The sequence below is a fragment of the Cebus imitator genome, unplaced genomic scaffold (genome assembly GCF_001604975.1).
Source record: "Cebus imitator isolate Cc_AM_T3 unplaced genomic scaffold, Cebus_imitator-1.0 Scaffold499, whole genome shotgun sequence".
In the NCBI taxonomy this organism is placed as follows: domain Eukaryota; kingdom Metazoa; phylum Chordata; class Mammalia; order Primates; family Cebidae; genus Cebus; species Cebus imitator.
Window position 1 is genome coordinate 1429591 of NW_016107814.1, and position 27930 is coordinate 1457520.

Consider the following 27930-nt stretch of genomic DNA (forward strand, 5'->3'; position numbering starts at 1 on the left):
TCATCTTGGCTCACTGCAGCCTCCACTTCCCAGGTTCAAGCAGTTCTCTGCCACAGCCTCTCGAGTAGTTGGGACTACAGGCATCTGCCATCACACCTAGCTAGTTTTTTGTATTTTTAATAGTAGAGAAGGGGTTTTACCATGTTGGCCAGGCTGGTCTCGAACTCCTGACCTCAAGTTATCCACCCACCTTGGCCTCCCAAAGTGCTGGAATTACAGGCGTGAGCAACCACACCTGGCCAGGATCTCATTCTTTTTTATGGCTGAATAGTACTCCAGTGTGTATAAATACACATTTTCTTTATTCGTTCAGTTATTGATGGACAATTAGATTGCTTCCAAATCTTGGCAATTGTAAACAGTGTAGCAGTAAACTTGGTAGTGCAAATATCTCTCTGATAGACTGATTTTCTTTCTTTTGGGTAGGTCCTCAGTGGTGGGATTGTTAGATCATATGGTGGCTCTATTGTTAGTTTTTTGAGGAACCTCCAAATTGTTCTCCATAGTACTAATTTACATTCTGACCAACAACATATGAAGGCTTCATATGTTGTCAGCATTTGTTATTGCTTGTCTTTTGGATAAGATTCATTTTAACTGGGGTGAGTTATTGTAATTTTGATTTGCATTTCTCTGATGATCAATGGTGCTGAGCACCTTTTCATATGCCCATCTGGTGGTTTTTTTTTTTTTGGAAATGGAGTCTTGCCTTGTCACCCAGGCAAGAGTGCAGTGGTGCGATCTTGGCTCACTGCAATTTCTGCCTCCTGAGTTCAAGCAATTCTGCTGCCTCAGCCTCCCAAGTAGCTGGGACTACAGGCACACTCTGCCATGCCCGGCTAATTTTTTGCATTTTAGTAGAGATTGAGTTTTACCATGTTGCCCAGGCCGGTCTCAAACTCCTGAGCTCAGGTGATCCACCGGCCTTGGCAAAGTGCTGGGATTACAGGTGTGAGCCACTGTGCCTGGCTGCCTGTTTGGTATTTTTGTCTTTTTTTGAAGAATCTATTCTAGTCTTTTGCTCATTTTTAAATTGGATTATTACATTTTTTTCTACAGAATTGTTTCAGCTCCTTTTATATTCTGATTGCTAATTCCTTGTCAGATGGATAATTTGCAAATATATTCTTATATTCTGTTTGTTTTCTGTTTCCTTTGCTGTGTAGAAGCTTTTTAATTTGATGTAATCCCATTTGTCCACTTTTGCTTTGGTTGCATGTGCTTGTGGGGTATTACTCAAGAAATTTTTGCCCAGACCAATGTCCTGAAGGGTTTCCCCTAATATTTTCTTATAGTAGTTTCAAAGTTTGAGGTCTTAAAGTTGTTAATCATTTTGATTTGATTTTTGTATATGTAAGAGATGGGGGTCTAGTTTGATTTTTCTTCATATAGATACCGAGTTTCCCAGTACCATTTGTTGAAGAGACTGTCTTTTCTCCACTGTATGTTCTTGGTTCTTTTGTCAAAAATGAGTTCACTTTAGATATGTAGATTTGTTTCTAGGTTCTGTATTCTGTTCCATTGGTTTATGTGTTTATTTTCATGCCAGTACCATGCTGTTTTGATTACTATACCTCTGCACTATAATTTGAAGTCAGGTAATATTATTCCTCCAGTTTTTTTCTTTTTGCTTAAGATAGCTTTGACTATTTTGGGTCTTTTGTGGTTCTTTATAAATTGTAGGATTGTGTTTTGTATTTCTGTGATTGATGTCATTGGTATTTTGATAGGGATTGCAAGTGAATCTGTAGATTGCTTTAGGTGGTATGGACGTTTTAACAATATTGAGCATGGAATATCTTTCCATTTTTTGTGTCCTCTTTAATTTCTTTCATAGTTTGTCTTTTTCTTTTGAGACGGAGTTTCACTCTGTTGCCTAGGCTGGAGTGTAGTGGCCTGATCTCGGCTCACTGCAACCTCCACCTCCTGGGTTCAAGCAATTCTTGTCTCAGCCTCCTGAGTAGGTGGGATTACAGGTCACACCAGGCTAATTTTTGTAATTTTAGTAGAGACAGGGTTTCACCATGTCAGGCAGGCTGGTTTTGAACTCCTGACCTCAAGTGATCCAGCGCCTTCACCTCCCAAAGTGCTGGGATTACAGGTGTAAGCCACTGCACCCAGCCTATTTCAGCTTTTTTGAATAATTTAAGACTTGTTTTATGATGTAACATATGGTCTGTCCTTGAGAGAGATCCATGTACTGAGGAGAACAATGTTTATTCTGCAGCCATTGGATGAAATATTCTATTAATATCTGTTAGGGCCATTTGGTCTATAGTGCAGATTAAGTCTGGAATTCTCTGTCTCAAAGCTCACATGTGTCTGTTTCTCCAAGATTTGTCCTTGGTGCCCTATTTTGTTCTTGATACTTACAGATGTTCCTCTCTGGGCATTAAAGAGTTACATATTTATTGTAATCTTCGCAGTTTAGACTTGTGTGTATTCATGCTTCTTGGAAAGGCTTTCCAGATATTCAGAGGGACTTGGATGTTGTGATCTATGTGTATCTGCTTTAGGTGGCACCCCACACCCAGTAATGCTGTGGTTCTTGCAGACTCATAAAGGTACTGCCTTGATGGCCTTGGACAAGATCTGGAAGAACTCTATGAATTACCAGGCAGAGACTCTTGTTCTTTCTCTTTTCTTACTTTTTCCAAAACAAACTTTCTCTATCTGGTCTGAGCCACCTAGAGCTGAGGGGGGAGTGACACAGTGCCTCTGTGGCCATGCTACCACCAGTAGGACTACACTGGGTCAGACCTGAAGCTAGCACAGCACTGGGTCTCACCCAAGGCCTGCTATAACCACTTCCTGGCTACCGACTGTCTTCACTCAAGGTGCTGGTGCTCTACAATCAGCAGGTGACAAAGCCAGCCTGGCATGTGTCCTTTCCTTCAGGGCGGCAAGTTTCCCCAGGTGACTCCAGAGGTACTATCTGGGAGCCAGGGACTAGCATCAAAAACCTTAGAAGTCTACCTGGTGTTCTGTTGTACTGCAGCCGAGCTGACACTGAAACCACAAAACGGTCTTTCCTACTCTTCCCTCCCCTTTCCAAAGACAGAGGAATACTCCCTGTCCTCCCTTTGGCACTGTCACCACAGGCCTGTGGGGAGTACTGCCAGACTACTGCCAATGTTTCCTTAAGGCCCAAGGACTTTGTTTATTTGTTTGTTTGTGGTCTTGCTCTGTTGCCCAGGCTAGAGTGTAGTGACACGATCTCAGCTCACTGCAACCTCTGCCTCCTGGGTTCAAGGGATTCTCCTGCCTCAGCCTCCTGAGTAGTTGGGCCTGCAGGCCTGTGTCACCATGCCTGGCTGGTTTTTGTATTTTTAGTAGAGACGGGGCTTCACCATATTGGCCAGACTAGTCTCAAACTCCTGACCTCAAGCGATCCACCTGCCTCAGCCTCCTGAAGTCCTGGGATTACAGGCATGAGCCACCATGCCCGGCCCCAAGGGCTTTTTTGAGACAAAGTCTGGCTCTGTTGCCCAGGCTGGAGTGCAGTGGCACAATCTCGGCTCACTATACTCTCTGCCTCCTAGGCTCAAGCAGTCTTCCCACCTCTGCCTCCCAAGTAGCTGGGACTACAGGCATGTAACACAGTGCCTGGCTAACTTTTGTGTTTTTTATGGAGACAGTGTTTCTCCATGTTGGCCACGCTGGTCTTGAACTCCTGACCTTAAGTGATCTGCCTGCCTTGACCTCCCAAACTGCTGGGATTACAGGCGTGAGCCACCATACCTAGTCCTCAAGGGCTCTTTAGTCAGCTTGTGGTGAATGCTTCCTAGCATGAGACTTACCTTCCAGGGCAGTAGCCTCCCATCTGGCCCAGCACAGGTCCAAAAATGCCTTCTAAGAACCAGGTCCTGGAATTGGTTCACCCTCCTGTGTTGGAGGTGGTACCTAAGGTGCAAGACAAAATCCCCTTTACTTTTTCTCCACTTTTCTCAAGGAGGAGTCTTGCCCCATAGCTGCCATTGTGAGGAATGTGCTGAGTCTCACCTGAAGCTGGGAAGTCTCAGGCTTACCCAAGGCCTTTGTACATAGTACCTGGGTATTGCTGCTGATTATTCAGGGTCCAAGGGCTCTTCAGTTATCAGGTAATGAATGCTGTCAGGACTGGGTCTTTCTCTTCGAGGCAGTGGGTTCCCTTCTGGCCCACTATGTATCTAGAAATGTTGTCTAGGAGCTACGGCCTGGAAAGTAGTCCTCACAACTGATTGGTGCCCTGTCCTGCTGTGGCTAAGCTGGTATCCAAGATGCAAGACAAAGTTCTCCCCACTCTTCCTTCTCGTCTCTCCACAAGCAGAAGGAGAGGATCTCTTGTAGCCACAAGCTGTGCAGCCCTGGGTTAAAGAGGGGTAATGCTAGCAGTCCCTTAACAGCCCCAGGTGGTGTCTCAGTAGGTCGCATGCCTCCCCAGTTCACTGGCTCTGGGTCCACTTCTGCACTAGGACTCACCTAGTAGTTGAAGCCCTTGTGGCTTGCACTGTCTGAAGTTTATTGAGGGCCCCAGAGCACTTTAGTCCACTATAGTGAGGCTTGCAGGAACTCACATTTTGACCACTGGGATCCACAATTCGCCTCTGGCTAGGGCTGGGTTTTAATGCTCCCTCTGTGGACAGGAGTCAGCTGAGTTTGATTCATTTTTACTTTTTGCCCTAACAGGGCAGTGCTGAGCTCAATGCCTCACAACTGCTACATTCCTTCTCTTTCCATATGCACGGAAATGGCATCTGCACCACACTGCCACTGCCAGGGGCTAGGAGAGGGGTGCTGTTGGTGATTCAAGACTTTTTTGTATCTCTTTTTTTCAGCAGTATCAAGTTGAAACCAGGTACTGTGAGTGCTCACCTGATTTTTTGGTTCTTGGGAGGGTCCTTTTTTTGTGTAGATAGTTGTTAAATTGGTGTATATGCAGCTGGGACAATTGGTGGAGCTTTCTATTTTGCTGTATTGCTCCACCTCTTCCCATGTTTGCTTTTAGGGATGGAAACTGTGGTTTAACTTTTAAATTTTAAGTAAGATAAACAAAAATATATATCAGAGGTCAGTGGGATGTGAATCATATTCTGCAGCAGTCACTAAATTTTAGAATCCAATGTGGTTAAAAAGTAGTTTGTATATTTATAAACAAATATTGGAGAGGGGAAAACCATTGTGTTTTTTGTATAACTATTCTGTATATTTTCTTTTTTAGTAGAAAGAGTTTGGCTAATTATTTCAGTTGATTAGAGCACAATACTAAAGACTCCAGGGAAGAACCTGCAAACTTTTTCTGTAAAGGACCAGATAGTAAATATTTTATGCTTTGTGAGCCATGCAGTTGAGAGTCAATTCTCAACTCTACTGTAGGCAGCATGTAAATGGATGGGAGTGGCCAGTTTCCAGCAAAATTTACTTTAAAAAAATAGTGGGTAATATTTGACCCATTTTTCTGTGTTACAGCAGTAGCATTGTTTCTCTTAAGGAACTTAACTATAATTCTATGATATCATCTATCTGTGCATGCGTATTTCAAATTTCCTCATTTATAGCACAAACTTGTTTATATTACTGCTTTTAAAATAACTAGAGTCCAGTCAAATTTTGGTTTTTGCAATTGTTTGTTGAGTCTTGCCACCCACCTTTCTGATTCATCAGCATGGTGAATGCCTCTTTCATTTCTATCAGCAATGCTTTGTAGTTTTCAAAAATCTTGCATTTTTTTTTTTTTTTAATTATTCCTTCTTTCTCAAAAATTTGTTCCTTGGAGAAGGGGCAAAAAAAAAATTTTTTTTTGTCCCTTAATGTTTTTGGTGCTTTTGTAAATGATTTTTAAATTTTTATTTTCCAATTATTTGTTGCTAGTACAGAGAAATAATTCTTCTTCTTCTTTTTTTCTTTGAGGTGGAGTTTTGTCACCAAGGCTAGAGTACAATGGCGAGATCTCAGCCCACTGCAACCCCTGCCTCCTGGGTTCAAGTGATTCTCTTGCCTCAGCCTCTTGAGTAGCTGGGATTACAGGCACCCACCACCATGCCCAGCTAATTCTTACATTTTTAGTAGAGATGGGGCTTCACCATGTTGGTCAGGCTGGTCTCAAACTCCTGACCTCAGATGATCCGCCCACCTCAGCCTCCCAAACTCCTGGGATACAGGTGTGAGCCATCGAGCCCGGCCTGGAGAAAATCAATCAAGTTTTGAATGTTGGCCTTTTACCCTATGACCTTGACAAATTCTTCCTTCTGGTAATTCTCTTATAGATAGGTTCATTTGGCTTTTTTGTATACACAGTCATGTAGTTTTCTTGCCATATTTTATTAACTAAGACTTCTAGTACAATGCTGAATATAAGTGGTTATAGTGGTCATCCTTGCCTAGTCTCTAATCTTAGAAAGAAAGCATTCACTATCTTAACAGTAAGTATAATGTTAAATATGGGGGGCAGATTAGATGGATTTTATCTGTTTGAAGAAATTTTCTTCCATTTCTCGTTTGCTGAGTGTTTATTATGAATGGATGTTGAATTTTGTCAGGTGTTATTTCTATTTGTTGAGATGAACAGATGATTTTTTCTCTCCTTTTTTTTTTTTTTAAGAAATATTATGAAATGTGTTGATAGTCAGATGTTAAAGCAATCTTGCATTCTTGAGATCAACTTTACTTGGCATTATATTTATATTATACTTTATATATTATTGGATTTACTTTGCTAATATTTTATTGAGGGTTTTGTATCTGTGTTCATGAGGGATATTGATCTGTAGTTTTTATTTCTCAAACTGCTGTCAGCTTTTGGTATCAAGTTTATTTTGGCTTCATAAAATGAATTAAGAAGTGATCCTTTATTTTCTGAAAAAGTTTGGTTAAGATTGGTATTATTTCTTCATTAAATGTTTGATATAATTCATCAGTGAAATCATTTTGGTTCTGGAATTTTCTTTTGGGAAAATTTTAAAAATAAATATAGGATATTTCATGTTTTCTCTTGCTTCTTCAGTCAGTTTTACCAAGATATCTATGTGATCATGTTTCTTCTTTAATTCTGATAGTGGTAATTTGTGTCATCTCTTTTTCTTCGTCAGTCTGACTGTAGGTTTATTTATTATTGATCTTTTCATAAAACCCATTTACTTTTAATTTCTTCTCTAGTGTTTTTCTGTTTTCTCTTTCATTGATTTCTGTTCTTTATTTCCTTCTGCTTGGTTTGTGCTTAATTTGATCTTTTTCTAGATTCTTTTTCTTTTTCTTTTTTTGTGGTGACGGAGTCTCACTCTGTCACCCAGGCTGGAGTATAGTGGCACGATCTCGGCTCACTGCAACTTCCGTCTCCCAGGTTCAAATGATTCTCCTGCTTCAGCCTCCCAAGTAGCGGGGCTACAGGCACGTGCCACATGTCTGGCTAATTTTTTGTATTTTTAGTAGAGGCAGGGTTTCACCGTGTTACCCAGGATGGTCTTGATCTCCTGACCTCGTGATCTGCCTGCCTCAGCCTCCCAAAGTGCTGGGATTACAGGTGTAGACCTTTTTCTAGATTCTGAAAGCAGAAACATTGATCATTGATTTTGGACCCTTTATTCCTAATATCATCATTTAATTCTATAGATTTTCTTTTGTGCCTGGAGTCATTAGCATCCCACAGATTTTGATGTTATGAATTTTAAGTTCAAAATATTTTCCTAAAGCCCATCCCTCCCTGTTTCCTAGCTCCAACATTTGGGTCTTCTCTGAATCTGACTCTGTTGATTGCTTTGTCTTTAGACAGTTTTTTGTTTTGTTCAGGTTTTTTGTTTTGAGGCAGAGTCTCACTCTAGTCACCCAGGCTAGAGTGCAGTGACATGTTCTTGGCTCACTGCAATCTCCACCTTCTGGGTTCAAGTGATCCTCGTGTCTTAGCCTCCCAGGTTGCTGGGATTACAGGCATGTGCCACCACACCCAGTTAATTTTTGTATTTTTAGTAGACATTGGGTTTCACCATGTTGGCCAGGCTGACCTCAGATGATCTGCCTGCCTCAACCTCCCAGAGTGCTGGGATTGTAGGCATGAGCCACCACGCCCGGCCTGTTCAGTTGATTTTTGATGTCTCATAATTTTGGGTTATCTATAAAATAGTAAGAAACTGAAATAAGTAGGTTTAAAACTTATAAATGGGTACACCTCTTCTGTCTGGTATTAGTGTAGGAATTTGAGTCTATATTCAGGAGTTAAGCTGGGATTAAATTTTTAATTTGCTGTAAATACCTTCATTACGCTACAGACCTCTAATGCTAGAGGAATTTGAGGCCTCTAACATTAGAGGAATTTGAGGCCTGTAGTATAGTGTGTGTAGGGTAGAAGTGGGGTGTCAAATGGTTTTTGTGAATGTTTGTGCCCCTTTCTTTATGCCTGCTTCTTAGAGGGGTTTTCTTCTCACTCTTTCCCCCTGTCAGTTGTAAACTGATGTTGCTTTTTACCCAGTGCTTTCAAGATTGGTAGAGGAGAGGGAATAGAAATGGTTCTTGGTTGTTGTGATGTAGCCTTGGTGTTAGGTAGATTATATGTGTCTGAACCTCGAATGGAACTTGGTTGTTGTGATGTAGCCTTGGTGTTAGGTAGATTATATGTGTCTGAACCTCGAATGGAACTGACCAAGTGGCAGCCAAACTCTGCTTGGATCTTTTTGTGTGGAATTTTCTGCTCCCTCCCTCAGCAATTGTAGACCACTAGTCCTACTGATAGAAGATTCTACACCTAGGACTGTTCTTGTCACCTTTCCTCCCAGGAATTGAAGGTTTTTCCCTCCCTCAGCAACAAGATAGGGGTTTGCTTCCCCTTCCTCAGTGGCTCAAGGCTTTTGCTCTGTGTGAGGGAAGAATCTGGACAGGTTGGTGGGCCTTCGTTCCTTTCTCATGTGGCAGCTAATTCCTGTACCATTGAGAGAGGTTCTTGATCTTCTGCCTTGTTTCTTTTTGTTTACCCCCTCTGCTGTGTTTCCAGTTGTTTTCCTGGGTACCCAGTGGCAGTCTATGGAAAAGAGGCTATGAGTGAATGCCAATTGCCTGGGACTCTGCGGAGTTTCATACTGTCAAGCACCCCACACTCAGCTTTAAAGTGATCCTTAAAATTTTACCGTATTCTGCATGTATGACAGTAGTAGTTTCCTCTTGCTCTGTGTCACAAATGAGCCATTTCTGGTACCCTGACTTGTATTTGTTGATCCTTGGAATTCAGGCTAGTTGGTTATCTTGTGACTTTAGCTCTCTCACAGGTTGAAGAAAAGTTTTCAGTAACTTAGAAGTATTATATTTAATTGCCAGCATTCTAGGATTTTCCAAATCTCTTTCTGTTACTGATTTTAGTTTGATTCCATTGTTGACAGAGTACATATGTTGTATACTTTGGATTCTTTTAAATGTATTAAGACTTACAGTATGGTCCAGGATTTGGTCTATCTTAGTGAACATTTCACGTACAATTATTGGGTGAAGTGTTCTATGACAGTGAGTGTAAGTTGGTTGAAATTGCTGTTAAGATCATTTAAACATGCTGGTTTTGTTTATTTTTTTCTATCAGTTAATGAGAGGGGATGTTAATCTCCAACTGTGATGGTGGTTCTGTTGATTTCTCTTTCATATGTTTTCAAGCTCTCCTGTTTTGGATTGTTGTGACTTCTTGGTGGATTAATCCTTCTATTATTATGAAATGTGCCCCTTTTCCCCTGGAAATGCTTTTTTTGAACCCTTTCTTTAAGAGTAGCCTCCCAGCTGTGCTTTCTGTTGGTTTGGGCTTTGTTTATTTATTTTATTTATTTTTGGCAAGTCTTTGTGCATTCATGGTTTAGAGTTAGCCAAGGATGTGGGCGGAATTTGCACACAGATTTTGGAGCTTCATCCTCTGGATTCCTTTCTTTGATTTTTTATTCCTCACTATCTGGCTGTGCTGGCAGTGTCAGTCTTTGTCTGTTAAGACTGCTGTTTTCTGCTTGAGCTATATCCTCTACTTGTATCCATTCCTGTTTCTGTCTACTTTTGGTTGCTCTCCAGTGTTTTTAAGTACAGTAGTTGTTCTTTAATGTATTGTCTGAAGCTTATAATTGTTATTGTTAATTATAATTGTTAATACCGATACAAAAGTATTCTGCCATATTTAGTACCAGAATTCCTCTAGTCTCTTTTAATTTAGAATAGCTCTTACCCTTTTTTTTGTTTTTTAATCCCTACTACCTTGATTTTTTTGAAGTCTTGGCCAGTTTTCTTATAAAAGCTTCATAATCAGGATTTGTCTGATTATTTCCTCATGGTGATGTTTATTTAACTGGTTTCTCTCCCTTGTATTTGTTTGTTTAACTAGTTTCTCTCCCTTGTATTTGCAGTAAACTAGAATTTAGGAGACTTGATTGGATTTGGGTGAAACTGTTTTTACTTCATAGATCATACGTATGCCTCTTGTTGAGTTATATCACCAAGAACATTATATTTCATTGTTCCAGTATTGGTAATGATTAGTTAGATCACTTAATTAAGATGGTGCTCTCCACTGTAAATATTTGTTTTTATCTTTGTACTTCGTAGGTAATCTCTGGGGTGGTAATTTGCATCCTCTTCATTTTTCACATCTTGTCCAGATATCACCTCCTAAAGTTTATTCTGATCAGATGCCAGCACAAAGTAACACTTCACAAGCATTAGCTGCTATTATTAAGGTCCCATTTCCCAACCATAAATCCTTGTAGTATCTAGTTTATATATACCATATACACTTTATTGATACATATCTCATACTGTGTTGTGGTTATAAAGATGTGTCTTTCTTTTCTAGATTTTGGGGTACTGACTGCAGATATCACATCTTACAAATCTTTATGTCTTCCATAGCACTTAACTAGCATTTTGCATATAGTAGGCACTCAGTAATTATTTTTTGTAGGAAGAAAAAATTAGCAAGAAAATCCCCAAATCTTTTTTTCTTTAGACATTTTAAATTTCTCTGTCTTGAATACTGATTAAATTTAATGTCAATTATACTTTCTCTTGTAGGTAAATGAGAAAACGGGACAGATTATACAGTATGATAAATTTTATATACATGAAGTACAAGAATTGATAGACATAAGGAATGATTATATCAACTGGGTCCAACAGCAGGCCTATGGAATGGTAGGTTTCCTGTGCAATTTGTGATTTTATTTTTATGTATATGTATCTAATAAAAATGAAGCAATTGCTTGGTTTTGAAATGAGAATATTTTTTCAGAACTTTTATCCAGAGCTTACTTTTTAAATAAAAACACATTGCAAAGGAGTGCTATATGTTATTCAGTATTTATATGCAAATATTATACTCTTTTACCAAAGCCAAACCAAAGAGATGAATTACACTAGAAAAAAAATACTACAAATGTGACATGGATTTTTAATTCGTTTATTTTCCATAATGTTGCCTCTTACTTCTCCAGTGTTGAAAATACTGGTATTCTTCATAGTGGAACTCCTGAAAATGCATTATTGTTTTGAAACTGGTGCTGCAAGACTACCAAAGAAGGCTGGTTGTAGTGGCTCATGCCTGTAATCTTAGCACTTTGGGAGCCTGAGGCAGGTAGATTGCCTGAGCTCAGGATTTCAAGACCAGCCTGGGCAACGTGACAAAACTCCATCTCTACTAAAAATACAAAAAGTTAGCTGAGTATGGTGGTACGCACCTGTAATCCAGCTACTCAGGTGGCTGAGACGTGAGAATCACTTGAACCTGGGAGGTGGAGGTTGCAGTGAGCTGATTATATGTTTAGTTTTATTTCAGATTTTTTATATAAATGTGTGTGCATACATCTTCTTATGTGGCTAAGTCTTTAATAACTAGACATTATCCCATTAAAATAATATCATTGTCTTATAAAACTTGAATTAGGTACATAAAATTTTAATGCAGAAATGGGTAAGCAGCTAGATTCAAAATACTTAGGTTTAATACTCTTATTTGCTAGCCATTTTAGTATACTTCAGTCCCACTTTTCTGCACAGAGGTAGTTTAATATGTGTCCAGCAGTTATGTAATAAGTTTCATTGCTTGCTAGGCATCAGCTGTAAACTCCTTGTAGATGGGTACTGTTGTTAACCGGCACCTCTGACAGTATCTAGAATATGTCTAGTAAGGACTAAAAAAGCACAGTAGTCTTTGAATGGCAGTCTGGCTAGTACATACTGTTTTTAGGATACTCCCACCTCCTGGGATCAGGTTGCTTCTAGACATCTTTTCCTTCTCTGGTGTACTTGGGTCTGGACTGGGAGAGAATCATTGACTTTTCTCCTGAATTACCTTGAGGCTGGATCAGGTTTATAGCCATTCTATAGATTTAGATCTACTCACTTGCTATTCAACAATGAGAATCTGTTATGTAGCAGGCACTGATTTAGGTATTAGAAATACAGTGGTGAACCAGACAGATTAGAGCCTTGTTTCTCATGGAATTCGTAATCTAGTGGGCAAGATTGACAATAGTCAAACAAAGCAAAAAATACCAGCTAGTAATATGTAGTATTAAAATTGAGGCGACTTAGTAAAGATAGGTTTCAGAAAAGACTTGTCTAATGAAGTATGGAATGTTAATCTGAATGACACGGAGCAGCCCTTTAAGATCAGAGCAGAAAGAATTTCAAGAACAATGAACATTTAGTAAAAGACCTTAGGTAAAAACAAGCTTGACAAGATTGAAAGGTCAGAAAAAGTCAGCATGGCGCAGTGGCTCAGGCCTGTAATCTCAGCACTTTGGGAGACCAAGGCTGGCAGATCACGAGGTCAGGAGTTCGAGACCAGCCTGGCCAACATAGTGAAAACCCATCTCTACTAAAAATGCAAAAAATTAGCCAGGCATGGTGGCAGGTGCCTGTAATCCCAGCTTCTCGGGAGGCTGAGGCAGGAGAATCTCTTGAACCCAGGAGGCGGAGGTTTCAGTAAGCCCAGATCGTGCCATTGCACTCCAGTCCAGGTGACAGTGCAAGACTCCGTCTCAAAAAAGAAAAGAAAAAAGAAAAAAGCCAGCATGGCTTATGGGAGTGAGGAGGGAACAGAGAAATGGACAGGGGCCAAATCATAGAGAGTTTCATAAATTAGGGTTAGGAATTTGGATTTTATCTAAAGTATTATAATAAACAGGGGAAACATAGTCTGATCTTTTTGAATAATCACTTTGTTGGTTATGTGTAGAATGGGACAGAAATGAAAGAGGGAGACCCATGAGAAAACTATATTTTAGTAGATTAGGGGAAAGGAAATTATAGGTTTGACTAGGATGGTAGTTGTGTAGATAGAAGAAGGAAGTGGACTTGGAATACATCTTGGAGATAAAAGAGAATCTTGGAGACAAAGGGAAGTTAAAAATTACTGATGGTTTGGATATGAGATGAGGAAAGTAGAGAAATCCACAAAGATTAAAAAGCAGGTGTGGTAGAGGGAAAAGCAGGAGAGGGAAACCAAAATTTAAAAGTGAAAGAGAGACTGTGTTGAATGCTGCAGAGGAGGAGGATAAAACCATAGAACTTGACAGTTAATTTGGTTACGTGAGGGTAATCAGTAACCTTGATAATACCATTCTAGGGTTGGGGTGTTACAAAGAGAGATTTAGAGGTGAGGAAGCCATAACAAAGTATAGGCAATACTTTGAAGAGGTTCTGCATTGAAGAGGAGCCAAAAAAAAAAAAAAAAAAAAAAAAAAAAATGAAGTGGTAGCTGGAATCAAGGGATAATTTTTTAAGAAAGAAAATAATTGACTTCAGCAGACTTTTGAATAAATACTTTCTTTTTCCTTCATCTCTGACCTAGGTAAAGCTTCTCAAACTCTTTCTGCAGAGAACCTGTGAAGGCAGGAGAAATAACCTATCTCTTAAGGATTTAACCTTCCCCCAGCAAGACTTGAATGGAGGCTAATTTTCTGTCTTTAAATGCAAATTTTGCATTATGAGCATAAGAGATATTTATTGCAATATAAATGAGATGAACTTTGTTCATACCAAGACTTTGCATATATACCCTCACACACCAACTAGGGTACCTAGGTCTTTTAGCAGTATTTTTGAAAGGATGCAGAACATTTGGAGGGATATGTAGACCCTTTTAAAGAAGAACAATTTCTTAAGAAACCCAGTGTTCACTTACATATCATATAAATACATACACACATTAAACTAGTTCTAAACTCTTAAACTAGTGCTTAGCTCTTTAAAGAACTCTAAGACCACAACAAATTTATAATTATAAATAACATTGCAGGCCGGGCACGGTGGCTCATGCCTGTGATCTCAGCACTTTGGAGGCCGGGACCGGTGGATCACAAGGTCAGGAGTTCAACACCAGCCTGGCCAAGATGGTGAAACCCCATCTCTAAAAAAATACCAAAAAAAATTAGCCAGGCACAGTGGTGTGTGCCTGTAATCTCAGCTACTCAGAAGGCTGAGGCAGGATCGCTTGAACCGGAGGGATGAAGGCTGCATTGAGCTGAGGTCACGCCACCACACTCCAGCCTGGGTGACAGAGTGAGACTCCATCTCAAAAAATAAGTAAATAACATTACAGTCTGGGCACAGTGCCACATGTCTGTAATCCCAGCACTTTGGAAGGCTGAGGCGGGCAGATCACCTGAGGTCAGGAGTTGTAGATCAGCCTGGCCTATATGGTGAAACCCCATCTCTATTAAAAACACAAAAATTAGCTGAGTGTGGTGGTAAGCACCTGTAATCCCAGCTACTTGGAAGGCTAAGGCAGGAGAATGGCTTGAACCCAGAGGGTAGAGGTTGTATTAAACTGAGATTGGGCCATTGCACTCCAGCCTGGGCGACAGAGTGAGACTCCGTCTGAATTAATTAATTAATTAATTAATTTACAAATTGGAAAATTAATTTATTATGGAGAATGTGGTGATGATTAGGAATTCTGGCTCACAGCATAAATATGTATCATAAGGAAGCAGAGTAACTTACATAAGAGTGCCTGATCTAGTCATTTCTGTCCTTGGGAAAATTACTTAATTTCTCTGAGATTTCATTTTCTTTTCTGTAAATTAGGATATTAGTACCTACCTTAAATGTTTTGAGAAGATTAATTTATATGATCCATGTGAAGGACTTAAGAGTAATTTCTGGCACATAGTTAAGTCTTTATAAAATGGTGATTATTGTTGCTGGCTACCTTGACACAGGCTACCGATTTGTCAGTAGCTTTTATTCTGACATGTCTAATAACACTGTTCTCTTATTGCCTTTCTCTATGTGCACTATAATGAAACATTTGCTTTTAGAATAAGTTGTGATATTCATTTGGTCTTCACTTACGAAGCACATCATTTAAGTATAAGATCCTAGGCAATTACAGAGATCCTGTTTGGTACCAGTTTGGTTATATTTAGAACCATTGCAGACCTTGAAGATTCATGGCAATACTGGGATTATAAATGGGTTATCCTAATTTTGGATTTTTAAATCAGCCTTTAAATTATTGGCATAAAACCCTAAATTTAAAATTTTCCTATTGCACTCATACACCCCCTAAGAATGTATCCCCTGGGATCTGCCAGCTCAGTTTGAGAAACATTGTCATAGAGAATCATATTTGCCTGGATCACAGTGAACTGTATCAGATGTTCTTTGATTTATATTTAGTAGTTTTGCCTTATTCTAAACACTGCAAGAAAATTTTGTCTCTATGCCATAATCTTTTGGGTTTTTTTTTTCTTTACCTTTCTTTCCCAGTCATGGATTTAAGAATCCATCAGGTATACACTTCCCTGATCCCTAAACTTTAATAACTAATTCTATGAAATTCTTGGCTTTCCTTGTAATACCATTTTGTACTGCTAAAACATCTAACTTTTCACCTCATTCCCTTCCATTCTCCATCCTGTTTTACCTCATTCCCCTTATGTGTTTTTGTGAAGCCTGCTTGATTCTCTTACTCTTGCTAGTTACTGTATAATCTTCTGTGTTTTTTTCCATGACACTGATCTCAATGAATAAAATTATTTTTTCATGTGGATTCCTTTGCTTTTTATCTTTTTTTCCCCCTCTACTATGATCTCTCGGCAAAATAAAAGAGCATGTGTGTTTTTCCTCTCTTTTTTTATCTTCTGCTATGTAATGATTTTCTCCACTTTCTAGGTACTATCCTCAGTTTCCTTATCCTCCTTTAACTTTGCTTTTAAATTGTTTGTAAAAATACCTTATTGGTTACTACCAAACTCTTTGCTGTTTTTTGGTTCCCTTCCTAATACTTTTAGTTATGGTTCATGCATATCCTCATACATACCTAGTAAAAATTGACTAATTCACAATAAGGTATAGAAAGGTCTATACTGGGTCTGTCTTGTTTGAATTACAATGAGATTCAAGTGAAACTTTTTTTTTTAATACATATGCATTTTTTCTAAAACCGTGTATACCTATTTGAGAGGTATGTCAGATACAAGTAAGTACTAAGAAAGCTGCTATGGTAAATCGGTGAACAAACATTTTACAGTCTTTGATATTCTATACAAGTAATAAATCATTTCATATTAATCTATATGTATAAATTATCACCATATTTGTTCTACTGTGTTAAGTTGTATATCACTCTGGGCAGGTGCTGAGCTACCAACATGATGATGTTCATCAGCAAAATAGGAAGATAGGCTAGTATAACAGCTGGGTAGACCAGTTTTGGGAAGTTATACCAGTATCTAACTTTCCTGGGTTAGATTTCTTTCTCATTTAATAAAACAAAGAATTTGACTGAAGTAATTGGTGCTTTCTCACAGCTCAGAAAAGTTCATCCTTGTTTTTTAAAGCTCCCTAGTCATTTTTAGTGGCATTAATATTTTGTAGGGATCCAGTAATAAGTAATAAGATTCTTAGGCTGATCATAATATCATTTTTTTCCTTATGTATTAGATTATCAAATTATGTTTGTGTATTTTTTATATTCTTTATGTTTTAGAAATGTCTTTTTATTTCTCTCTTACCTAATAAGACCCTTCATATTTACTTGAATAACTTCAGTAACTTTGGTATACTTTCTTTGGGTTAGTAACTGCTCAGAGAAATCCCATGTTATGCCCTTAAATCAAGATGACACCAGCAGTGCCAAGGTGCTGCATCTATTTTATCTTTAAAAACTGGAACCATTGATAAAGAGCAAATGAAAGAAAAAAAAGAAAAAGAACTGGAACCATCATTAACAATTTGTGTTAAAAGCAGCCTTAGTAAAGTCATAAAACCCCGACTTTTGAACGTTCCTTTAGTCCTTTGTCACTCCAGCTTCTAGGGCATTGAGTAACTAAAATTAGACATGCCCTGGCTGCACATGGTGGTTCAAGCCTGTAATCCCAGCATTTTGAGAAGTCAAGACAGGCAGATCATTTGAGCTCAGAAGTTCGAGACTAGATTGGGCAACATGGTGAAATGCCGTCTCTACAAAAAAACACAAAAATTAGCCAGGCATGGTGGCACACCTGTGGTCCCAGCTTCTTGGGAGGCTGAGGTGGGTGGATTGCTTGAGCCCAGGAGGCAAAGGTTGCAGTGAGCTGAGATCGTGCCAATGCACTCCAGCCTAGACAACAGAGAGAGAGACCCTGTCTCAAAAATAACAAAAAGGCATGCCTTAACCCAAGTTTCAGGGTTTCCACTCTAAAAACAGCTAACAGTGCTTGAGTTTATGGGTTTGGAGCCAGCAGTAGCTCTCACATTGAGTAGTATGCTGAATTTTTAGCAGTGGACCTTTAGTTGACTTAAGACGTTTTTGTTATCCTGCCCATCCCCTGCCCCTGCTCCCCTTTGTCTTTTTTTTTAATTTCCATTGGAAATACTAGTATGATGCATTAAATTTGAGCCACCTTGCAACTCTAATATTTCCCAGAAGAATTTATTCTTGCCTAGCATCTACTCTTTTAAAATGTTTGAGCCTTTGTCTACAATTCTTAATCCTTAAATTGAAATTTGTAATAATTATCTTAATCTGGTTTTCCCTTTGATGCCTCTCTCTCCTAGAAAAATGATTTTATCTCATGTCTAATCATCCCTCTGTTTCTCAGGTTTTTCACATGTCCTATTATTTTTCATATTCTTACCAGTTCACATCTTTCTCCCCAAATTTTTGGTGTAACCAAATCATACTCTGCTTAGTATGGGGTTAGTGACACTATAAATTCTAACATTATCTTATTGACTTCCCCAGTGGATAATGATGTGCATAGCATCTGTGTCTATTTAATATAGATGCTATGTAATAGAAAAAAGATAATGCATACATACCTTTCATTACTTAGCTAAGAATAAAATCCATCTTCCATGCTATGAACTCCCTTGGTATGTAGTATAGTTATCAAGCAGGTCATAGATGAATTTTTATAGGCTTTTTTTTGCTTATTTAAACTTTCTTAGTGGTAATACCACTTTTTAAATGTCCTACAGGAGGAATATTGGTGATGTGAAGGCTGTGCATGTGTGAGTACCGGGATATATTGGCAGTCTCTGTACCTTCCTTTTAATTTGCTGTGAACGTAAAGCCACTTTAAAATAATAAAGTTATTTTTTCAAAAACGTCCCATAAGGTATACTATAAAAGGGTTTCAAATGTTCTTTTATTTTGACTTCTAGCTAAACTGAGTGTAATCTAAAAGGCTTTTTTGCAGAACAGTCTCTAAAGACTTTCATCTTGTTTACACTGCCAGTAGGAGCACTTACGTAGTAATAACTTGGTACTCGGAATTTTTTTAAAGAAACTCGTCAATAATATTATTCCTCTGAATAGGATTTGCATAGAGTCATGTTTTGCTTACGCTTACACTGCTTTGGCTTTACTTAACACAGTATAGTGAGAGAACCCAAAGTCTTTGCCAATATCTTAAATCCTCCAATAATACCCGGGTGACATGTGGGAACTTAGTCAACTACAAAGTTAAAGAGAACATTCCGCACAAGACTGCCTTCACCTCTGATACCAATTGTGAATTTGGGGAGGGTCCCCCAAACTATTCTCAAGTTTGATAATTTGCTGCAAGGCCTCCCTGAACTCACTGAAAATTGTTACACTGATGATTAGGGTTTATTACAGGGAAAGGATAATGGGTTAAAATCAGCCAACAGTCCTTTTGGCTCTCTGAACAGCACCATGACATTTGGCAAGAACAAGCACCTTATGAAAGGTGACAAATAAGGAGCCAGGAAGTGGTTGTCTACTTTCTAAAAATAATTGATATGGTATGAAAGCACCTGCTATGTGTAGCATAAGAAATACTGGAGAAACACTAGTCACCAGGACTCAAGGAGCCAAAATTATATCTGATGGCCTCAAGGGTGCTGTGTGTTTGAAGTGAACCTTTCTGATCTGCAGAATGATGAAATTGTATTTTAAAAATTCAAGCGGACTACTGAGGATATTCAGGGCCAAAACTTCCTAACTTCCACAGCATGGATCTTACCCAGGACAAAATGAGTTCCGTGGCCAAAACTGATAGATCATGAAAGAAGTTCATGTTAATGTCAAGACCACTAATTGTTATTTGCTTCGACTGTACTGTGTCGGTTTTACTAAGAAACGCAACAGTCAGATACAGAAGACCTCTTATTCTCAGCACCAACAGGTCCGTCAAATCCCAAAGAAGGTGATGAAAATCATGATCCAAGAGGTTCAGACAAGTGACTTGAAAGAAGTGGTCAATAAATTGATTACTCACAACATTGGAAAAGATAAAGAAAAGGCTTGCCAGTCTATTTATCCTCTCCATGCTTGTCCTTGTTAGAAAAGTAAAAATGCTGAAGATGCCCAAGTTTGAATTGGGAAAACCAGGGAGCTTCATGGCGAAGGTAGTAGTTCTAGAAAGGCTACTGGGGATGTGTGACAGGTGCTAAAGTTATATGAGCAGATGGATGTGGAGTATAAATCCAAGAATCTGTTTAAAATGTAGGCTTTTAATAGTGACAAATAAAAGGTTCCATCTGTGAAAAAAAAATCAGTCAAAAGAAGCAGCACATAGGACAGAGTCTGGAAAAGATATCAGAGGCAGAGCTTCTGTTGTCCTTTCCTTGTAGAGTCATGGATGAATTACTTTCCTGGCATAGATGTGTGACGATACAGAGCATTTCCAGCCAAGGAAGCGCACCAGAACCCTGGTGCCCAGAGTTTTTACTGGGGTTCAATCACTTCCTGCTCATGTGGTGACCTCTAGTTCTCAGCTCTTCTGGAGGCAGAACTGACAGCATGTGGCCCAAGCCACTATCATAAACCACATTGTCCAGTGGCTAAAGCCCCAGGCAAACAAAGACACTCCTGTCAGGCATGATATTCCACAGGTCTGTAAGTCGCCTCCCTGTAACCTAGAGCAATGCCGTCTTCTGGGGTAAAATTAATTCTTTATAACACAAGACATCATCCACAAATTTAGTAACATATTTTCTTCAGATTCTGGTGCTTTACACAAGTCTACTCTGAGCATATGTGGAACGTTCGTACATTTCTGTTTAATAAGTTTTCATTATAATTTCCACTATTACTTCCTTAATTAATATGCCTTTCTCTTCTCATTTCTTTTTGCTTGTCAAGCCTTTCTCTCTTCTGTACTTTCTGACTTAAATTAATTCAGCTTTAAAGAATGCTTAATGTAAGATACCTTATGTTTTACTGTTTTTTTTTCTGTCAAAAACAATATATGGCTTATTTCTTCCTGTCCATATAGCATTTTAATCTACTAAACGGTGTCAAACATTTTGCTGAGATTTTAAAAGTCTTAAAGTCTGAGAAATGCTTTTTCCATTTTTGGGTAGAGAAACAGCCATGAAATTATTTTTTTAAGACCAAGCCAGGCATAGGATTAGTTGTCTTATTATGCCTAAATTCTGCAAATGGGGGTGCTTAAATGCTGAAAACAAATTTCATTATGTTCAAACCTCAGTAATTTTGTGATCACAAGGTACCTGAAACAAGATCTTACATTTATAGATATATATATATAAGATACATGTGTGGGGGGTGGTATTTTATTGTAGATGTATTTTCTACCTCATTACTTCAATATTCTGCTGTAGCAAAATATATGAAATGCTACCTTGAATAGAAATAGTTAAATTTGGACACTAACATTGCTCTTTCCTCGTTATTGTTATATTCTGCACTGCTGTCTTAGGATGTCAACCATGGATTAACTGAGGTAAGTTTGGTGTAATAAAGCTCATGTTCAGAGTAAGATATACTCCATTTTCTCCTAAGTAATTGAAGAGCCAAATATTTTTTTGGGGGGTGTGGTTAAAAAATGTAAATTAATAAATATATATGTGTCTTTTTAAAAATTGAGTCTGTAGAGATTATCTTGTATAACATTTCAGAAGTTTTCTGAAGAAAATGAAATTCTGTTAACATTACACCTATATGATGCCTTTCAACAATATTTGCTTCAGAATAGTTTCTGTCCTCCTTAAATCTTCCAGTATAAAATGTAATTATCCTCACAATATAAAAAAGCAAACTTTTATTTTAAAATTTAGCAAATGCCTACTTAATGTGGCTGAAAACATTTTATATCAGAGAAGTAAAATGAGCTTCATTTTTAAAATTTATTAGTTGATACCCAAAATGGTCACAAAGTTAAACTTCTGGTATGAATATCTTTCTCACTTCTAATACATAAAAGTTCTAGCGCTTTGGTTTAAGTAATCAACAACCCTAGACTACCCTTTTAACACTTGGGAACCTTAAAATACTTTCTTTATCTGTTACAGATTTTGGTTTTGCTTTGATATGCTTTTTGTTTGTTGGTAGGTATGTTTTTCCCAGCACTTGAACCAGTGAAGCATTTTGAGTTGGCTTTAAATTATGGGTCTAATATGATTTGCTTCTTCTCAAATAGAAGTAGCACAAAATTATGAAAACAGAGTTTTGAGCCAAAGGGTGCTTTAGAGATATCTAAATCTTTATGAATTTCAGAGAAGTAAAATTAGTTTTTATGATTGTTAGCTAGGCAGTGCCAAAATATAGGATGGAGGTAAACCCTGTCACATGAAAACCACTGAAGAGTGAATGTTGAGAATGGAATAAAAGACAATTTAGAGAGAGTATGATCAGGACTACAAATATTTAAACTACATACACTTCCCAGCAGGGGCGAAACAAAGACTAAATGATGCATTGTGATATATAGAAATGCAGATTCGGGCCGGCAAGGTGGCTCATGCCTGTAATCCCAGCACTTTGGGAGGCCAGGGCAGGCAGATCACGAGGCCAGGAGTTCGAGACCAGCCTGGCCAACATAGTGAAAACCCGTCTCTACTAAAAATACAAAAAATTAGCCGAGCGTGGCGGCGGGTGCCTGTAATCTCAGCTACTTGGGAGGCTAAGGCAGGAGAGTCGCTTGGAAGCCGGAGGGGGAGGTTGCAGTGAGCCTAGATTGAGCCATTGCACTCCAGCCCAGGTGACAGTGTAAGACTTGGTATTAAAAAAATAATAATAAAATTAAGAAAGAAATGCAGATTCAGACTATGAAGAATTATCTAATCACTAAGAAGTGGATTTTTTATGGTGTATTAATTCATTGGAAGTCTTATAGCAGGGACTCTGAGTCAGGGCAGGCATAAAGATATTATTGTCTTGTTGAGTCAATGGTAGAAGTAGGTCCTCTTCCAACTACAAGAATGTGTGACTGGCAATTAATAACTCTTTATATTTTACTGCATGGTTAAAATACTAAGCAGTCAATCATTGTATTACCTGCTAGGATAAGTAATTATCTATAAAGTGTCTAATGTCTGATAATTATAATAATAGATCAGTTTTCCTAACTTTAAAGGCTAACATAATAAAAAATGGTACTTTTTTTGGTATATTAAGTAAAGGAACAGATTGTTGGACTCATAATAATTTTGACACCCTAATGACATTATACTAATAAATATCTGTTAAATGAAGGAATAGACAGATTACTTATCATTAGCCTCAGTTGTTGCTGTTGCCCTAACATGTAAAAACTGGTTATAGTATTTAACATAGGAGCCCCTGATTTTAGAACAAATTTGTAACCTCATTCACTGAGACTTGCAATTAATATATGGTAAGCAAAAGATACTTGCAGTATATGATTGTATGGATTCTCAAGTATATAGTTGCCCCCTAAAATTGCAAATTGGGTTTATTCCAATGCCTCATTTAATTTTTAAAAATTCTGTAAGCAGCATGTTTTATTTTTAATTCCTGTACCACATGAGTGAATAAAGAATGTAAGTCAACTTTATAAAAAATGACAGCATCCACAATAAGCATATCACAAATCAACTTGTACTAATAAGTTAATTTTTTATTTCCAGTTGGCAGATATCCCTGTTACAATCTGCACATATCCATTTGTATTTGATGCCCAAGCAAAAACTACTCTGTTACAGACAGATGCAGTCTTACAGATGCAGGTAAAACATTGTATAATACTAATCTAATTTGAGTTGCTTTTTTAAAAAAATTGTTTCTTTCATGTTTTTAGACAATAAATAGTTGAAATTTTTCTAGGATCAGTCATGAACGTATGCAAAGTACCTTGGGTAGCTATATGTCCCCATTTTACATACTTAGTAACAGATGGAAGTTACTAGAAGTGAGGTGATGTTAAAATAGGAAGGATTTGATCTCTTGTTAGGAAGAGGATATGAAATTTCCTTGAAGAAAGTTTTAATAATAAGGTATTAAATATTTTCCTGGGGTTGGTCGCCATTGTCTCCTATTTCTCTTTCATCTCCCCTTCCTACCACCCTTCCACATTCATTTTATGTTGAGCATTCTTTGTTTTATAATGAGGATTTTTAAAACAACTACATATTATGACTTTAAAGGGTTACAGTAAGTTTGCTTTATCATTTGATCTTGTAAATAAAAAAGATTTTGAGCTGCTTCCTCTGGTATAGAATATCTGACTATACCAACTAAGGATTAAGGAAAGGATGAAAAAGAGCTTGAATGTTTAATAATCTAAAAATATTTTTAAAAATTAAACCTTCAAATCTTGTTAACCATTTTTATTCTGTTCAAATAAATGCATTTGGTATTCTAAATATTTTTGTAGGGTTCTCTACTAACAGCTAGTAAACCAGTTATTTGGAGGTCTTTGTTAAAACAGTAAGTTAATAACTTGGTGATTTTAACATGGGATATTCCATTTTAGAACAAGAACTCAGGAAGAACCATAAGAAAAGAACAAAAGTTTTAAATGATAAAAGGCAAACGCTTGGTTTGTGAGCACATAGGATGATCAGTTAATTAAGTTAATTTGTATAATACTTCCTTAGCCAAATTGTTTCTTATTCTCTTTGTTTTTTATTTTTTTATTTTTGAGACAGAGTTTTGCTCTTGTCACCCAGCCTGTAGTGGAATGGCACAGTCTCCGCTCACTGCAACTTCTGCCTCCTGGGTTCAAGTGATTCTCTTGCCTCAGCCTCCTGAGTAGCTGGGATTACAGGCGCCCACCACCATGCCCTGCTAATTTTTGTATTTTTAGTAGAGACAGGGTTTCACCATGTTGGCCAGGCTGGTCTCGAACTCCTGACCTCAAGTGATCTGTCCTCATTGGCCTCCCAAAGTGCTGGGATTACAGGCGTGAGCCACTGCACCTGGCCTATTCCTTATATTCTTTAAAGGTTTGTTTTTTTCTCTTCTTTACCCTACCCTCCAGTGAATGTTTTTTAGGAAAACTAGTGCTCAGATTTATCAGTATTATTATAGTTCTATACTTGGTTACTTTAATGGTGTTATGGGCTATATGTTAATATAAAAACATTCAAAAGGGTACTCTTTATGCTCAGTTTATTAAGTTTGTATGCCATACTGGATACTGTGTTAGATGCTTTGTTAATTAAGTAGTATAGGAATTATAGAATACCTATAACTAATCGGTAGAGGTTAGCTTCTTTCAGTCACAGTAGCTTTATTGTAGCATTGCTGTTAAAATGTTAATCTTTTGTTTTCTAGATGGCTATTGATCAGGCCCACAGACAGAACGTCTCCTCTCTTTTTCTCCCAGTGATTGAATCTGTGAATCCCTGCTTAATTCTAGTGGTGCGTAGAGAAAATATTGTAGGAGATGCAATGGAAGTCCTTAGGAAAACAAAGAACATAGATTACAAAAAGCCACTCAAGGTAATTTCACATTTTCTGTTGTTTAATTGGGACTGTTATTCAGAAGTCATGTTTAAAGTTTTCCTATTTGTTTTTTGTCAATCTTTGAAACTTAATAAATCAAATTATATATGTAAACTGTTAATTATTGAATATTTCTTAGTGATAAATAACATGTTATAGGGTCTCCAGAATGTACTTTCATTTCTTTACAGACCATTTGGTGTTTGCATTGTGCTATTTTAGGTTATATTTGTTGGAGAAGATGCTGTGGATGCAGGAGGGGTACGCAAAGAATTTTTCTTGCTCATCATGAGGGAATTATTGGATCCTAAATATGGCATGTTTAGGTATTATGAAGATTCCAGGCTCATTTGGTTTTCTGATAAGGTAAAGTGTCCAACTATCTAAATTACTTCTGTGTATATACCTATGTATTTATACCTGTATTTATCAAGTTAATTCAGTAAATAAGGAGTTATTACTGGATTCCTAACATATAAAATCTGCTTTATTACAGTTTGAAAAATTATAAACTTTGGACTTGGAGTTGTCAAAACACGTTTGATGCTTACCACACATTTTAAATTAACAAAATAAATTAAGAGATGGTCAGCCAGAAAATAATGTTGACTATTTCTTCTGCTAATTTCAATTTGGGGACTGAATAATAATCACCAGATTAACTTTTCTTGTGGGGAAAATTAATTTATCATTAGGAATCATTGATTTCTCTACCTTATCATTTAGGGCAGGTCAGCAAACTATAGTCCATCAATGAAATTCTTCCCACCATGTGTTTTTATAAAGTCACACCCACTTATTTACCTATTGTCCAAGGCGACTTTCACACTGCAATAGCAGAGACAGAGTTTACGTAATTGCAACAGAGACCCTATGTCCGAGAAACCCCAAAATATTTGCCAACTGGCCCTTTACAGAAAGTTTGTTGACTCGATTTAGAGATCATAAGTGAAACAGATGGATCAGTTTTGTAGAATTCCTGACTTGAAAGAAATTTAAATAGAATATGTATTGGTTATAAAAACCTTGATGTAATATTTAATCATTCTGCTTGGAGGTTGGCTGTCTTACATGATGTTAGCAGTCATTCGTGCTCAGTGCCTAGACTCATGAATTCATTAGGAGTTGCAAAATGGTGTGTTCCTCTAATATTTCTTTTTTATTTACTAGCTTGGATACTTCTATATAGAGAAATTTCCTCACATTTTTTGATTTCTTAGTAGTACAGCTCATGGGAAAGGATTCTATTTAGTTAATCAATTTTTCAAAAGAATGAATTGGTGCATTAGCATAGTCCATTGGTAATAATTCATTTTTTTGTTTTGCTTTCAAGTATCATGTATTCATGGGTTTAAACATACTTGAAGTTTTTCAATCCACTGCAGTTATTGTCTTTATTGATGCTCATATTGTCCCATCTTTGTTCAAGGAGAGCTCTTAAGGTTGGTGCCCAAGGCCTTTTGAAACAGCTTAAATACTTTTTGGTAACTTTCTTGCTACCTTATGTATTTACTATGGCAGAATGTCCCGGACTTATCTTACACATTTACTACCTAAAACTACCAATATTACCACTAATATTATTATTACTAAAATTTTTTAAATTGTTTTTCAGTTCTTTTTGTCCATAGGGTATACCCTAATACAGATAGACAACCAGATAATGGAGTTTTGATATGATTTACAGTTGTTACACTCTATGGTTATACCACCAAGTGAATACTCATTTAAGTTAGCCTGTTTTTAGGGATTCCTTGTTCAAATTCAATTTAGTTTTACAATAATATAAAATATCTACATAGTTCCAAAGTCAAATCTACAAAATAAGTTATATTCAAAGAAGTCAAGCTCCACCTTGTTTTCTCCATCCTACAGGTGATCTTTTGAAAAGGTATGGGCTATCCTCCTTAAAAATATATATATATATATATGTGTAGGTAGCAATATATTACATACCAATGTCATTTTCCTGGTTTTGACGATGGTTATGTAAGCTGTTATCACTGGAGAAAATTGAGTGAAGATTACATGGGAATTCTTTATATTATTTGTGCAATTTATGAGTCTTTAAGGTGTTTTAAAATAAGTATTTTTTGGCCAGGCACAGTGGCTCACACCTGTAATCCTAGCTCTTTGGGAGGTTGAGGTGGGTGGATCACCTGAAGTCAGGAGTTTGAGACCAGCCTGGCCAACATGGTGAAACCACCCCATCTCTACTAAAAATATAAAAATTAGCTGGGTGTGGTGGCAGGCTTTTGTAATCCCAGCTACTTGGGAGGCTAAGGCAGGGAGAATTGCTTGAACGGGGAGGCAGAAGTTGCAGCGAGCCGAGATAACACCACTGCACTTCAGCCTGAGCAACAGAGTAAGACTCTGTCTCAAAATATAAATAAATAAATAAATTTTAAAAATAAAATAAGTATTTTTAAAAGTAGTAGTATACTATACATATTTTTTCCTTTATCAAGTAAGGGTATCTTACTTTAGGTGAGAAATTGGAGTGTGATGTGATTAATTACTCAGAAAATGAAAAATCAGTAATGAAAGAGGGGATATCAGTTGCAGGAGTAGGGTCCTTAAGTTGTGAAGACAGGATGGGGTTTAGTGTACTTGTCAGAGGATGTATTGTGGACACATAGATCCATATCAGGAGGTGATATAGTTTGGACATCCCCTCCAGATCTCATGTTGAGATGTAATCCCCAGTGTTGGAGGTGGGGCCTGGTTGGAGGTGTTTGGGTCCTGGGGACAGATTCCTCATGGCTTAGACTGTCCTCCCAGTAGTGAGTCAGTTCTCATAAAATCTGATTGTTTAAAAGTGTATGGCACTGGCCAGG

At 37.7% G+C, this 27930-nt stretch overlaps 1 protein-coding gene across 1 annotated transcript in view; it reads left to right on the forward strand.

Annotated features, from left to right (window-relative positions):
- The window catches only part of HERC4 (HECT and RLD domain containing E3 ubiquitin protein ligase 4), a gene marked incomplete at its 3' end in the record, with an annotated part of 118366 nt that extends 90685 nt beyond the window's left edge, over positions 1-27681 (forward strand). The window contains exons 16-21 of the mRNA XM_017513737.2: positions 10999-11118; positions 21105-21128; positions 23275-23373; positions 24923-25090; positions 25316-25464; positions 27675-27681. Of these exons, the coding sequence (XP_017369226.2) occupies positions 10999-11118; positions 21105-21128; positions 23275-23373; positions 24923-25090; positions 25316-25464; positions 27675-27681 (567 nt within the window). The remainder of the gene's footprint in view (positions 1-10998; positions 11119-21104; positions 21129-23274; positions 23374-24922; positions 25091-25315; positions 25465-27674) is intronic.
- Between the last annotated feature and the right edge of the window lie 249 nt (positions 27682-27930).